Source organism: Pararge aegeria, chromosome 25 (assembly GCF_905163445.1).
Source record: "Pararge aegeria chromosome 25, ilParAegt1.1, whole genome shotgun sequence".
Taxonomy (NCBI): domain Eukaryota; kingdom Metazoa; phylum Arthropoda; class Insecta; order Lepidoptera; family Nymphalidae; genus Pararge; species Pararge aegeria.
In genome coordinates this window covers 5147433-5163250 of record NC_053204.1, presented here as the reverse complement: position 1 = coordinate 5163250, position 15818 = coordinate 5147433, and the positions used below count along the sequence as shown (strand labels likewise).

The 15818-nt window shown below is 37.6% G+C and overlaps 1 protein-coding gene across 1 annotated transcript in view; it reads right to left on the bottom strand.

Annotated features, from left to right (window-relative positions):
• The window catches only part of LOC120634840 (irregular chiasm C-roughest protein-like), a 123301-nt gene that overhangs the window by 14371 nt on the left and 93112 nt on the right, over positions 1–15818 (bottom strand). The window contains exons 13-16 of the mRNA XM_039905669.1: positions 12396–12541; positions 10333–10486; positions 8084–8313; positions 6949–7131 (exon numbers count right to left, since the gene is read on the bottom strand). Of these exons, the coding sequence (XP_039761603.1) occupies positions 6949–7131; positions 8084–8313; positions 10333–10486; positions 12396–12541 (713 nt within the window). The remainder of the gene's footprint in view (positions 1–6948; positions 7132–8083; positions 8314–10332; positions 10487–12395; positions 12542–15818) is intronic.

Sequence of the window (15818 nt, the reverse complement as noted above, 5' to 3'; positions counted from 1 at the left end):
AGAACTCGCAAGCGTGGAGGTTTCCTCACGATATTATCCTTCACCCTTGAAGCAAGTGATATTTTAATTGCTTATTAAAAGTTAGAAGTGCGTTCTGGGATTAGAAATCGGCCCCCCGAAAGTGCAGTCGAAGTCCTACCCACTGGTCTATCACCGCTTCTCAGTGGTATAGAAATATTTAATACCTTTGCAAGATAACTCATCTTGTATTAAGCCAGAATTGTATGGAGGGTAGAGGTAAGGAGAGTCATCTTATATGGGAGAAAAGTTGAAAAAGTGTCCAGTTGTCGCGCTAAATAACAGTTCAAAAATCCTCCACAATGGCGCTGGTGGATGCACAGGGTATGGTATGAATGTAGCAATCGTAGATGAATTGAAGTATGCCGAGTTAAAAAATTTAATGTCATTATCGACTAAAGTAGTTAATTATTGAGAATTTCAACAACTTACGTTGTACAAAATATTGTGGTAAATATAACCTTACAGATTTATTATAACCAAACGTGCGTTTAGAGTGATTTTATTTCGTAAATAGTAAATAGTACGGTATTTATATTTGGCGCTTCTTTTAAGAGTTACCCTGATGCAAATGTGGCGCCATCCTAATTTAATACATTTTGACGACACTTTTTCATATACACAGATGACTCTCCTTACCTCTACCCTCCATACAGAATTGGTTAATTTGACGAGTAATAATGAATGTTTAATTTTGAAATTGTCAAACCAAAGCATGCAAGTTTATGGTTTCAATAATACATAGTTGGCATACAAGATCGCATGTAACATTCTCGTTAACAGTTATATTCATTGATTTATTATGTTACTATGTATTTTACCATAAACACGTACAAAGCGTTTTGATTCTTCCTTTCTGATACGCACCGCAAGGTCTGAAAGACCCTCCCAACTTCCGTCTTCCCCGATACCTTTAATCTGGGTACCTTCAAATAGGCATCTTCGTGGCAAGCACGCCCCCTCTTAGGCTGCATCATCACTAACTATCAGGTGTAATTACAGTCGAGCACCAAAATACTAGTGCATGACAACATTAACAAAATAGCTATTGAGAGTTATAAGTAATCTAAAGTAGCTGAAAAGTCTGAAGAAAACTGATCCAGTAATGATCAGTAATGGCAGTAAATTTCCAGGAACGCTGGCCATATGCAAAAGTGAGACACATTATTGTCGCTCTTTGATTTCATATATTTCGTAGTAAACTTTGACGACATTGAGTTAAGTGCGTAGGTAGAAAAACACTAGACACTCACTTTAAGTGTGCCAAAAAAACTAAATATTCATTGCTAAGTTGTGCCACGTTTATTAATAAAGCCCTCAAGCTTTTAAGTTTATTTACAATACCTAGCGGACCAGAATATCAGCTCTTTGCCGCATTAATGACGTTACTTACAAACTTTCTTGGTTTCCTTGCATTATTTAGTTGGTAAGTTGCTAAAGGAACAACTTCTATGTTAACTAAAGCCGACTGGCCATCATTTCCAATTAACCTATATCTTGATAAGGTTTCCCATCTTGCCATCTTGAGATTTTTAACCGATTTCAAATAATAATAAACTTTCTTGTTGCATGAAAAGTTATATTATACTTGTGTGTTTAACGCGCGCGTGGAAATGTGTGTGTGTGTGTGTAAGAGTTTTATGTTCTACTATTAGTTATTGTTTAAATAAATCATTTGTACGTAACGAATATTATAAAAGTGTAAGGGCAATTTTGCCCAAAATGAGACGGTTCGCGTTCGGTGTATTTTTTTGAATTTTTACGTTCTTATTTCTAAACAAGCGTTCAATGAACCATATTTTGACTTTTAATTTCTGCACTACTCATAATAATAGACTTAAAGAAGCACATATAATACATCAATGGAGGGTAGAGGTAAGGAGAGTCATCTGTGTATATGAAAAAGTGTCGTCAAAATGTATTAAATTAGGATGGCGCCACATTTGCATCAGGGTAACTCTTAAAAGAAGCGCCAAATATAAATATTGTTAGAGTAGGCTAGAAAAATAAACAAGGAAGTATGGAGATACAAGGAAGTAAGGTTATATTTACCACAATATTTTGTACAACGTAAGTTGTTGAAATTCTCAATAATTAACTACTTTAGTCGATAATGACATTAAATTTTTTAACTCGGCATACTTCAATTCATCTACGATTGCTACATTCATACCATACCCTGTGCATCCACCAGCGCCATTGTGGAGGATTTTTGAACTGTTATTTAGCGCAACAACTGGACACTTTTTCAACTTTTCTCCCATATAAGATGACTCTCCTTACTTCTACCCTCCATAAATACATCGTAAAATTACTAACAAGGCAAAACACTCTCCTTAGCCCTGCCATACACTCAAGTTTCCGATTAAAATAATTCGAGACGTGACTTGAAATCCTGATCTCGTAATACGATATATAGAGCGACTCGAAATCACTCAAAATATCCAAAGTAACGAAACAATATCGTCTTTCTAAACAATAGGATGAAATGAATTTCTAAGATCGGATTCAATTTAGAATTGAACGCCATCATCTTTATCTTACTAATCCTAAATTGTAATTATTTCTTCTTCATATTTATAAGCGTGAACGTTTATGAGCATGTTTATACAATACATGTGCAATACATTTTGTCACCATCCCTCCTCTAACCGCGGGTGTCGGAATACAACGGAGACCAGGCAGCATGCTCTGTGGTACTACTACAATCTACTTCAATAACTAACCCGTCTACCCGGCTTTATAATAAATAAAATAAATAAATAAACCTACTACGACAATACACACATCGCCATTTAGCCCCAAAGTAAGCGCAGCTTGTGTTATGGGTACCTAAAACGACTGGTTAATATTATTATGAATAATATACATAAATACTTAGAATATATATATAGACACCCAGACACTGAAAAACCTTCATGCTTAGCACACAAACATTTTCCAGCAGTGGGAATCGAACCCACGGCCTTGGACTCCGAAAGCAGGGTCGCTGCAAACTGCGCCAAAAGGCCGTCAAACCCTCTCGTTTTGAAAGGCTTTTAGTCCAGCAGTCAACTGGTATAGCTATTGTTGATGGTTGTTTCTAACTTTTTACGCAAAATCTATTGAACGGATTCTACTGAAATTTACGTTGTGAGAGATATATTATACCCTGGATTAACAACGTTTTTACAATTTATCAAATACATGAGTGTTGGATAAAAGCAGTTACTTTGCGGAAATCCATAACATATTATGAAAATTAAGCTTAATTTGCTATACTCCGAGAACAGAGAATCTGTATGGTGTAATTTATAATTTCTTCAATCCTTTTAATCCACACCGAACAGATCTTCGGTATCGTAAAGTCAACAACTCCTGAAGATGCTCCGGTTTCGGAGCGAAACGTGCGCAGAGGGTACATTTCCGAAGATCGGTTTGGTGTGGAGTATAATCGATTACAGTATTCATTATTAATATATTAATTATTGGTATCGTAATCGATATCGTTATACTAATATCGATTAGAGAAATCGATTATAGCAATCGATATCGGTTTCGATTACAGTATCGATATCAGCATCGATACTGTAATCGTTTATAATACGGCCTTAACACATTCTCATTGTGGGAGGTGACTTAGTAGAGGTAATGGGTTGGTATGATGATGATGACAAAAGACCTATGTCCAGAAACCAGAAATCCATTGGTCGACGTGATGAGGGTGATAAATGTACGGTAAAATCCGTCTGTAGACCTAAAATCCTATAAACAATTTGCCGGTAAAATAATTTGAATCGTGACTTGAAATTGGAATCTCAAAACGTAATTTGATACTAAATTCAATGTTACAGAGTCAATATTGCCCAAAATTTCCAAGGTATCAAATTGAATATTCCCTACAAATGTTATAACTGTTTATAAAGGCAAGTTTAAGTTTTCATTTAGCTATATTTGATTTTATCTATACTAATATTACAAAGGGAAAATATTTGTTTGTTTGTAATTGATAAACTTTGAAACTAATCATTTCGTTTTAATAACTTTTTCATCATTAGAAAGCTATATTTTAATTTTTTACTTGTAGTTTTTTGTAAAGAATGTTATATTTTTATTATTTTTAGCGCTGTTATATCCTAACTTTCACACAAAAATAACATATTTTTATTGATTAACGAATTCATTACTATGTTTGTTAGACGTAAGTATTTTTTTAGATTAGGAATTCCGCTTCACTTTTGGAGGAGGCCAAGTTCGAAACGCACGCACCTCTTACTTTTCTGTTATGTGCGTTATAATATTGTGGTTATAATTGATTATATTTAACGGTGACGGAAAACATCGTGAAGAAACCTGCTCATCTTTTTTTTTTGGCGTGGTGGAAAAGCTTAATTGCTACCTTCGACCCTTGGGCAGGGAGGAGGTTACGTGGGACTCCCCCCTCTATAGGGGTATACCCAAACTAAAAACCACCACGGCATGCCCCTCTTGTTGGCTCTGTTAGACGCCCGGGGAACCCGTTGTATACCTTACGGACGTCTACCAACCACTCCAACCGATTGTTGGGAGAGTTCTCCATAATGTTCTCAAAGGTGTGTGAAGTCCACCAATCCGCACTGGGACAGCGTGGTGGACTGCGGCCTTAACCCCTTCTCATTGTTGGGGTAGACATGTGCCCTGTAGTGGGTCGGTAATGGGTTGATATGATGATGACTCACAATGATCTTTTTAATATTTTGTTTAAATTGAAATCCTACGATGGTGATATGTAAGGAAAAAATCATCCTTTGTAATAATTTGGAATATAATTGTGAATGATTCAGAATTAAGATCCGAAGTTGAAAATGTTAATGAATTTTAGTAGTAATAGAGATTTTGTGACAGAGCTCGTCCGAGGAAGTACTATTGCGATGTTTATTTCCATGCTGCTAAACAGCATTATTGCAATGCTGTATTCCGGTCTGAAGGGCGTGGTTGCCGGTGTTATTACAGGCACATTGCTTAACAGGTACTCCTCAGGTTGATGATATTCGTTTAAAGGAAATTGCATACAATTCTACAATAAACTACCCATTGACATCTTGGAGAAGTCTCTTGAAAAGTTCAAAGTTTGTATTAAACGTAAGCTTATAGAAATGTCCTATTATAGTATAAAGGACTACGTAATCGATAAAAAAGCTTGGGTGTAAATTATTGCTCTAACCAGGTTGCTCTTTTAATAATTTTAGATGATTTAAAATGTCATTGTGAGATGGTGATAACAAAAAAAAATACCCGGCTAAGTTTGTTGTGGGCTTCTTCTTGGACCAGGACGCTTTAGTTTTAAGTTAATCATCTCACTACCGTGTAATTCTTATACACATCAAAAGTGCCACCTACTTGAATAAAGATATTTTTGACTTTGACTTTGACTTTGATGGACACTGGGCGGCATGTTGCAGGACGAATACCTTGTATGCCCTGCTTATTTTCATAGACAATAGTTTTCCGCTCACGATTAGGTGGGCCACCTTCTTGGTCAGTTAACTATCAATATTAAAAAAAAAATATCCGCTGAACCGATAAGGCAGATGATATTAATATAATGATCTACTAAATTATCTGATGGAAGTTGGGCCCTCCTAAACAAAGGCACGGAGGGAATCACAAAGAGGGTATTGTTGGATTCGCCTTTTATTGTCTCTTTATTATTGGGTGAGCGGGAGAGGAAAATATTATGGAAAAATGTCGGTCCCATAATAGGAAACGATAATTTTAATAAAAATATTATTCACGGCAAAGTAATGAAGGAAATACCAAGAGTTCATAAAAGAGATCATGCTTAGAAAACAATGAGTCTACAGAGTGATTTTAAAGGATTTTCCTTAAGTATTGTAGCCATACTAGCTGCTGTCCGCGTCTGTTACGTTTTTTCACAAATCCCGTGGAAACCGTTTGTTTTCCTGCAGGGCTAGCACGGGCGGTACCCCGATTATATACCCTGACAAGGGATATAATTAACGTGTCCACCTGCTAAAGCACGTGAACATATAATAGGAGAAGTTTACCCCCGTTTATTAATACACATATATTATTTGGATATTATTTCCACTTGTGCGCCAGTGCTCTGAGAGTTGATAAAGCTGTGGGACAAGATACATTTATATCCTTTCCCCGGAGATATAATTGTCTTTTTCCCATGCTAGGGATAAAAAGTAGCCTGTCTTACTCTAAGTCCTTTCAACTAACTCTATGCCCAAATTCAAGTTGATTCGTGGCTTAGTTGATCCCAAACCGGGAATCGAATCCATAACCTCTTGATCCGTATTTAAACATGCCAACCACTAGACCAACGAGGTAGTGATAGTAAAATATACCTTTTTCAATTAAGGGAAAAAATGTTTTGAATATAAAAAAATAACTTCATAATAAATAATAATAATAATAAATAAATATACTTACGACAATCCACACATCGCCATCTAGCCCCGAAGTAAGCTTGTGTTATGGGTACTAAGATAGCTGATGGATATCTTTATGTATATAATCCACGTAAATACGTATAAAACCAGATAAACACCCAGACCCGAAACTGCAACGTTTCCTACTAGATGACGCTACGGTCGCTATAAGACTGATGTGAAAGGCATATACTAATTTCGGCATGGACGGTAGCAGAGCCGTAGCTTAATTGGTGAAAGCGCTCAGGCCGCGATTGCCCGAGAGTCGCAGGTTCAAATCCTGTCGGTTCCGAAATTGTTTATATGCATTTTAAATTAATAAAATTGATAATTCCTCCAAGTGTAGGTATAAACACTAATAAAAAATATAAACACCCAGACACTGAGAAACATTCAGGTTCACCACACAAACATTTTCCAGTTGTGGGAATCGAACCCTCGGCCTTGGACTCAGAAAGCAGGGTCGCTGCCTACTGCGCCAGTCGGCCGTCATATAATGGATGGAGCTTACCTTGAAATGAATGTTGTGCAGAGGTTGGTTGAAATCTCCACTGTACCTCTGATACTGTTTCATTAGTTCGTTATCGTAACCAGTGTCTGGGAGGGGCACGGGGCCGGCGAGAGGCAGACCCAAATTCGTCGTCAGTTGTAAACTAGACCGCAGATCCGTTTCGGAACCGTTGTTTGAATTGTCCTGCGAATTGCGTCCAATTTGAAGATTTCGTGGTAAAAACTAGCACTTATAAAAAAAAGCGGGTACATAGACCTCGATACAGGCTCACTGGCTGGATTACTGGCTCGATACATACTCATTTTACGAAATAAAAAAAAAAGTTTTGTAACAAAATGTAACTTGATACCAAATGTAATACATAATTATCCGATGAACCCTTTGAGCATTTGATCTGCCTATGAACCAAGCATTCCGAGAAACCCCAATTAGAAAAAACAATGGACACAACAAGGAGAAACTTAAAGAGTAGGATAAAAAAAGGCGGCCTTATCGCTTAGTAGCCATCTCTTCCAGGCAACCTTAGGATTAGAAGAACCAAGTGAAACCTTTAGTATGGTGATTGAAGATAAAATCAGTCCAGTATTTTCGGAGCCTATTTGATACAAACACATTTGATACAGACAAAAAAAATGTCTCCTGTTTATATTATTAGTATAAAATAAAATAAATATATACACACAATCGATAATACAGTAACAAATCAGCGTAGCTTGTGTTATGGATACTAAGATAGCTGATGAATATTTTTATGAATATAATACATACCATTAATATACAGATAAAAACCCAGATACGGAAAAAATTCATGTTCATCACACAAACATTTTCCAGTTGTGGGAATCGAACCCACGGCCTTGGACTCTGGAAAAAGGGTCGCTGCCAACAGCGACAACCGGTTGTCAAAATATTAAAGAAGTATAGATTTGTAACATGGCGGAAGTACTATCCCGGACGAGCTCTGTCTCAAATGGGGCACAACTACTACTACAGCGTGCGTCCTGCGCATGACCAATCAAAACAAAGCTAGAGTCTTACAATTGGGCGCTGTTTAGACGCAAATTTAAACGCTACTTCAGTCGCAGATCGAACGCCGCGATCTGCCCTCGCCTTAAATAAATAATGGTTTACTCACCATATCACAACTCCCTTCAACCTGTCGCAACTCAAGTTTAAAGTCACTTATATTAGAGTTCCGATCGCTGTCCTTGTAGGGGTCGCAAGTTTTACCAACTTCCGTAATATCGGGCTTCTTCACGTCTTTAGCGGCTTTCCGGTGACACAGCATTATCGCGAGCATGATTATTAGGATGACTATCGTTATCAACGAACCGGTGCATACTACGACTATGAGTGGGATCGATTCTGGAACAAAAGTTTATCTAAAAATCTCAATCAAACTATATCACGCAAACATTCAATCAATCAAAAATACAATCAAAAATGTGACTGCAATAATTTAAACATTAGAAGTAAGAATAAACTTACAGTGCAATATACTAGGTTACATAAAATTCATAATTCGTTCAAAGGAAATTGCATACAATTCTACAATAAACTACCAATTGACATCTTGGAGATGTCTTTTAAAAAGTTCAAAGTTTGTATTAAACGTAAGCTTATAGATAAGTCCTATTATAGTATAAAGGATTATGTAATCGATAAAAAAGCTTGGGTGTAAATTATTGCTCTAACCAGGATGCTCTTCTAATAATTTAAAATGACATTGTGAGATGGTGATAGCAAAAAAAAACACCCGGGTAAGTTTGTTGTGGGCTTCTTCTGTGGGTGACCAGGACGCGTTTGGAACCCTCGTAGCTTTAGTTTTAAGTTTACGAATATGGTTATCGCCATCATCTCACTACCGTGTAATTCTTATGTACGCATCAAAAGTGCTACCAATGGGCCTACTTGAATAAAGATATTTTTGACTTTGACTTTGACTTTACTGTTTTGCACACAAAAACAAAACAGAAATGAGGTACAATTAATTTTAATTTGTGTAACATAGGCGGCCTTATTTATAGTAATTTGTATTTAATCAAATAAATAAAATAAACTAATACATAATGTGTATTAGGTTTAGGTTTGTGGGAGTTCTTCATAACGTGTGAAGCGTGTGAAGTCTACCAATCCACGAGTAACCAGAGTGGTGGACTACGGCCCGATACCTTCTCAGTCTGAGAGGAGACCCGTACCCATTTTAAAATATTTAAATACAGAAAATTTTCGATTTTTTTGTGACTGGTGTGTGGTGCCTTAAATTATTTTTGAATAATGCTTAGAGTTTCTGTAGATAGGATTGATCAAAGAGGATACGTGCGATAGATTTGATTGAGATTTTAATTACAAATGTTTTATATTACTAAAACCATGATTAAATTTATTATTTCCAAATCAGCTAATAACTTCAGACGCAAGTTTCAACGCCGCTAAAGACGCGCGTTGATCGCCGTTGTTTGGCCTAACCTTTAGCTGTTGCACAAGCTAAACTCAACAGGAACGTTTAGAAAGTCAGCTGTTAAATCCACTTAACCTGGCTTACACACAGTGGCGTGCACCCTTACCTATACCTTATCCTTACCCTGGTAAGGAACCCCCTTACCAGGGTATATATATACAGCAAGAAAATTGCTCATATACAGCAAAAATCCTGCTCCAGCCTCCTACAAGAGTTATAAATAGATTTTAGGGTGAGCAGTGCTTTTGTGCATATATGAAGTGCACGCCACTGCTTACACAGGTAGTTGTTTTTATAGTTATAATGATTGACGGACCAATCAAATGAACCAATTGATCGCAAGTGGGAAAACATCGCCTATAAATCGAAAAACACTTCGCAAGGCATGCACGTGCTACAACGTTCCGCCATGTTTCCATCAATTCGAGGCGTAGTCGTTAAGCCTCATGTGCAGTGGCGTGCACTTCATACATGCACGAAAGCACTGCCTACCCAAACTATTTTATATAGCTCGTATTGGAGGGGATTTTTTTTCCATTTTATGCCATGTATCTGCTTTATGCACGCCACTGCTTATGTGCCTGTAATTCCACCGGCAACCACGCCTTTGAGGTCGGAATACAACATTGGAATAACAGCTTGGTGGCTAAAATAGGTACTTTTATTTAAATAGCGATACTTGGATAGAAGCAGGCGTAAAACAAATTCACTTAACAATTATTCATTGTAAAGTCAACACCTCCTGAGGATGCTCCGGTTTCGGTGCGAAACGTGGGTAGAGGGTGCATAGCCGAGGATCTGTTTGGTGTGGAGTATACGGATTGAATACATTATAAATTACACCATACAGATTCTCCTGCTGGTCGCGGAGTGTAGCAAATTAAGCTTAATTTTTCTAATATATATTTATATAATATACTTACTGTCCGGTATAACATTTATTTCCATACAGTCAGTGCCGTATGCGTTGGATACAGTACAGTTATATGGACCGAAGTGTTTCATTTCGCTCTCCCTTATGATTACTGTGGACTTCGTCAGTCCGTCTGGTAAAGACTCCTCTAAGAACACGTATTCCTGCAATAGAAATTTATCTATACCTACATTATGTCACAAAGATCTTTTTTAAGGCATTGTACGCCTTAACTAATAATCTCTCTTACTATAGGCAACTAAATGTATGATACGCTATTTTAACAATAATTTTTCTCTCAAGTTAATAGTACTAACAAATTGTGAACACGGCCTACATCGTCATCTTCATTTGACGGCCGAGTGGCGCAATGGGCAGGGACCCTGCTTTCTGAGTCCAAGGCCGTGGGTTCGATTCCCACAACTGGAACATGCTTGTGTGATGAACATGAATGTTTTTCAGTGTCTGGGTGTTTATCTGTATATTATAAGTATTTATGAGTATTACATTCATTAAAATATTCATCAGCTATCTTAGTTCCCATAACACAAGCTACTCCTTCGTCGTCATCATCATTTGACGGCCGAGTGGCGCAGTGGGCAGCGACCCTGCTTTCTGAGTCCAAGGCCGTGGGTTCGATTCCCACAAATGGAAAACGTTTGTGTGATGAACATGAATGTTTTTCAGTGTCTGGGTGTTCTGTATATTATATGTATTTATGTATGTTATTCATAAAAAAATATCAACAGTCATCTTAGTACCCATAACACAAGCTACGCTTACTTTTGGGCTAGATGGCGATGTGTGTATTGTCGTAGTATATTTTTTTTATTTATCAACCCGTTACCGACCCACTACAGGGCACGGGTCTCTTAGAATGAGAAGGGTTTATGCCGTAGTGTACCACCAACAGTGGCTTGCACTTTATAAATGCACTAAAGCTCTGCCTACCCTAAAATGTTTACTCATAATGGCGAAGGACTTTTCCATTTTATGCCATCTTCCTTATTTATGTATACCCTGGTCAGAGACCCTGTGCACGCAACTGCTGGCCAAGCGCGGATTGGTAGACTTCACACGCCTTTGAGAACATCATGGAGAACTCTCAGGCATGCAGGTTTCCTCACGATGTTTTCCTCCACCGTTTAAAGCAAGTGATATTTAAATTAAATTAAAACGCACATAACTCCGAAAAGTCAGTGGTGTGTGTCGGGGCTCGAACTTGGTCTCGACGAAATAAATAAATAACGATACTACGACAGTTGTTACCGTTTCTTAGATTATAAGAATCCGTTGTTTAATAAGACACAATAAAGACAATAGTTCATCATCATCATCATCACATCAACCGATAGACGTCCACTGCTGGACATAGGTCTTTTGTAGGGAGTTCCAAGTTCCACGATTCTGAGCCGCTTGGATCCAACGGCTACCTGCGACGCGCTTAATGTCGTCTGTCCACCTCGTTGGGGGTCGACCAACGCTGCGCTTACCAGTACGGGGCTGCCATTCCAGCACCTTGGGACCCCAACGTCCATCCTTTCTCCGAACTATGTGCCCGGCCCATTGCCACTTAAGCTTCGCGACTCGTTGAGCTATGTCGGTAACTTTGGTTCTTCTACGAATCTCCACATTTCTGATTCGATCGCGTAGAGATACTCCGAGCATAGCTCTCTCCATCGCCCGCTGAGTGACTCTAAGCCTTCTTATGAGGCCCATACCAGTACCCAGGCCCAGACAATAGTTATCATTATTATATTATTATTATTACACACATCGCAATCTAGCTCCAAATTAAGCGTAGCTTGTGTTATGGGTACCAAGATAACTGATGAATATATTTTATGAATAATAGACATATGTTACTTATAATATACAGATAAACACCCAGACTCTGAAAAACATTCATGTTCATCACACAAACATTTTTCAGTTGTGGGAAGTGAACCCACCGCCTTGGACTCAGAAAGCAGGGTCACTGTCCACTGCGCCAGTCGGCCGTAAGGAAAGCCGAAGCCTTACCCACCGCTTCAGGGCCTTGGGATTGTAAAAAAGTAGTTGATTATATCTTACGTGGTTTTGGAAGGAATTTAATTCGTAGCCTCCGAAACTCCAAATCACCAGGTCCGGTTTAGGGACGGAAAACGATACGCACTCTATACGAACAGTTCCACCTTCTACGCCGTACTGTGTCTGATTGGACATTATTTTTGGCGGACCTAGAAATAAAAACAACTTGTGACCATCTTTGTCTTCTGACTTCTATTATTCTTCTGGACTGCCCGTCCCCGATCTCGAATTTTTTGGAAAAAGTATAACATAATATAAGAATATATTATGTAAGTATCTTTTTCTCTTTTATGCACCATCCACTTTTCAGATTTATATCGGCTTCGCACGCTCGGGTTGCCTTTATAAGAACAATGTTAGTGGTAAGGCCGCCTTTGCACCCTAGCACTAAGTACTATTACTGTTTTCTTTGTGTTTTTCCTTCTGATTTTTAACGGAGCAATCAAACATAAAAGCATAAAAATCTTAACTCTTTATAATAATTTATTATTATAGTAGGTATAAGTATACAACGTGTAACGTAATTACGAAATACTGTTAAAGCGTGCACTTCTAGTGAAGTATACTTTATTTCACTAGAAGTCACCCTGTAAAAATATTAAATCAGAATCAAAGAGGCATATTTATTTTTCCATACAAACTAACATTCTAAGCGTTTACTTATGACAACCCTATTCAAGATAAAAGATCGACACGTGCATAGTACCCAATAAAGTGACAGGAGTCATTTGATGTTACTTTTGCATGTGATGTTAGGGCTGTATCTATTTATTTCAGTAAAAACTATGAAAATGGTTTATTTAATAACGTTGCGTTTCAGTTACACAGATAAGTCTCAGAGACAGTAAATAATGCCTCTAAAACCTCTGAAGTATTATTTCGGTTTTCACTTAAACGTTATATACTATTGGTTTTTACAGACAATTTATTTTATGCAAAAGCGTTCACTCAATTATACCGCAGTATACTTTACACAGTTAAGTCAATAAAGCGCTTTCAGATAGGCATTGCCGCATAGAAGTCACGAATTCAGAACTTAACTCGCAGAACGTGCTCGCAGATAATTAACATTCTATACCACGGCCGCATATGAAGTGCTAGTTTCAAACATCAATTTGCACGAGAGTGTATTGAATTCTGTGATTTTCAATTTCAGAATTCAATTTTTTGTTGCGATGAATTTTTTTCCTGCTGAATACAAATCCGCTCAGAAATAGAAACTGAGCAAATAATTTAACACACAGATTGGCAATCGAATCAGTGGTAATTTAAAATTGACGCCGTAAAGTTGCATAAACGCTCAAATATACGTTCAGAGTTTGTAGGCGTTTCAAATGATTTGACTTTGAACATTAGAAGCAAAAAAATGAACTTGCATTGCAGTATACTAGACTTCATAAAATAAGTAATTCATTTAAAGAAAATTGTATACATATTTACAATTAACTGCCAGTTGATATCTTGGAGATGTCTCTTAAAAAGTTCAAAGTTTGTATAAAACGTAAGCTTATAGAAAAGTCCTATTATACTCGTAGTGTTAAGGACTACGTCAACGATAAAAATGCTTGGGTGTAAATTAATGCTCTAACCAGGTTGCTACTTTAATAGTTTTAAATGACAATGTGAGATGGTGATAACATCGTCATCAGTAGGTGTCATCTTCATATTGTAGTTCGGAGGTCAGCCAATAAAAAACAAAACAAAAGCAAAAATAACTTAAAATAGTTTAATGGTTATAACAAAAACCGGCTAAGTTTGTTGTGGGCTCCTTTTTAGATCGGAGCACGAGATTACGCGTTTGGAACCCTCACTTCTATGTCATATTTTACATGTAATGTACGCATCAAAAGTGCCATCTAGTGCCATGTTAAGGTCACCCCGTAACTGCCTTTGGAGATCATAAGGTCTTGAATTCAATACCCGGTTCGCGCTGATGAAAAACAGTATTGGGTTTTTCTTTCGATAACTGACTCCGTTCCTCGGAGATCCCAAATCGGTTTGCGACATCGCAGCGGAAAACTAAATCGTTTAGCGGCACGTCTTAGTTGGTTACTAGCAACGGCCAAAGTCTCCCACCAGACCAGACCAGAGAAAATTCAGAAATTATAAATTCCCAAGCTGCCACTGCAGGAAATCGAACCCGGAACCTCCTACTTAAAATCACAGCGCTCACCGTTGCGCCAAGCAGGACGCCAAATATACAAACCTTGACCGAGTAGTGGTTTACACCATCGTCAAACACTTTCATTCCCTCTCCCAAAGGAACTTAGCTGAATTCGAGGATAAAATGTATCCTATGTCCTCCGACCTCCTCGTAATACGAATTAACACTGGACAGGCAGACAAACAGACAGACAGACATGTATGAAAAAACTTACATTTTTTGAGTCAGTATGAGTTATAGAACGCCATCCAAAAAAAGTTTTTACCATATCATCAATGTACAGAATTAGACTTGTTACAATTTTATTATAAGTAGAAATCTGTGTTACTGAGTCTGTGAACATTTTGTAAAGTACCTGATTTACTAAGAAAGGTTTTAGAATTTGGTAAAGCTGCTTCTAATAGTTTATGCGGTCTAAACCGCAGGGCACAGCTAGTTTAAAAATATAATGAAAACTCGAATCTTCTGGCTAATCATATTTATAGCGAAGTTTTAAACCTCACGCCGAGTTTATCTTCTTACAAAATGTTTAGCTTGCGAACAGCCAGTATTTTTCTTAGGATTTACTCACTTAAGGCGCTAACAAAAATTCTCCCCCGCTACAAGAACAAGTGTTCAACAAAGTCGTCGACTGAACCCCGTGGCAAATTTACTGCGCAAAGTTTCCAACGCGCTGCAAAATGGCGGCGCAAATGACGTCATCACTTAAAAACTTTGTTTGCGCGTTCCTTACCCGAGATTTTCGAGGAAGTTAAAAAATGAGGACTAAATCGTGGCCGTAAAAATTATTACCCCCCCTTAACTTTTATTAAGTAGGTACAATTAAATAAAAAAATATTATCTTTGCAACAAGCGTATAGATCTAGCTATTTTATCCGAAACGTTTATCTACTAGGGACAAAGACAAGTAAACAATAATAATTATGTTAATATTATGCCTGTTACTTTATTCACTTTTCATTAAAATTTTAAAAAACACCGTGGAAAATTATTGTTACCCTGAAAAATATTATTAACCGTCCCCAGGATGCAAGCTGTCTTTATAAAACGGCTAAGCTGGTGTGCTCTTGAAAAAGCTCTTTGTTAAACCGTCCAGGAATACATCCCGGATGCTTTTCCGAGATAAACAGCACCTATAGTATGTCCATTTACAAGATACGAGCTTTAAACGTGCTAATTTCATCAAGATCGGTGATGCAGTATAATTAATAGTCGCTAGCATGCAAGCTGTCTTTATAAAACGGCTAAGCTGTTATGCCCTT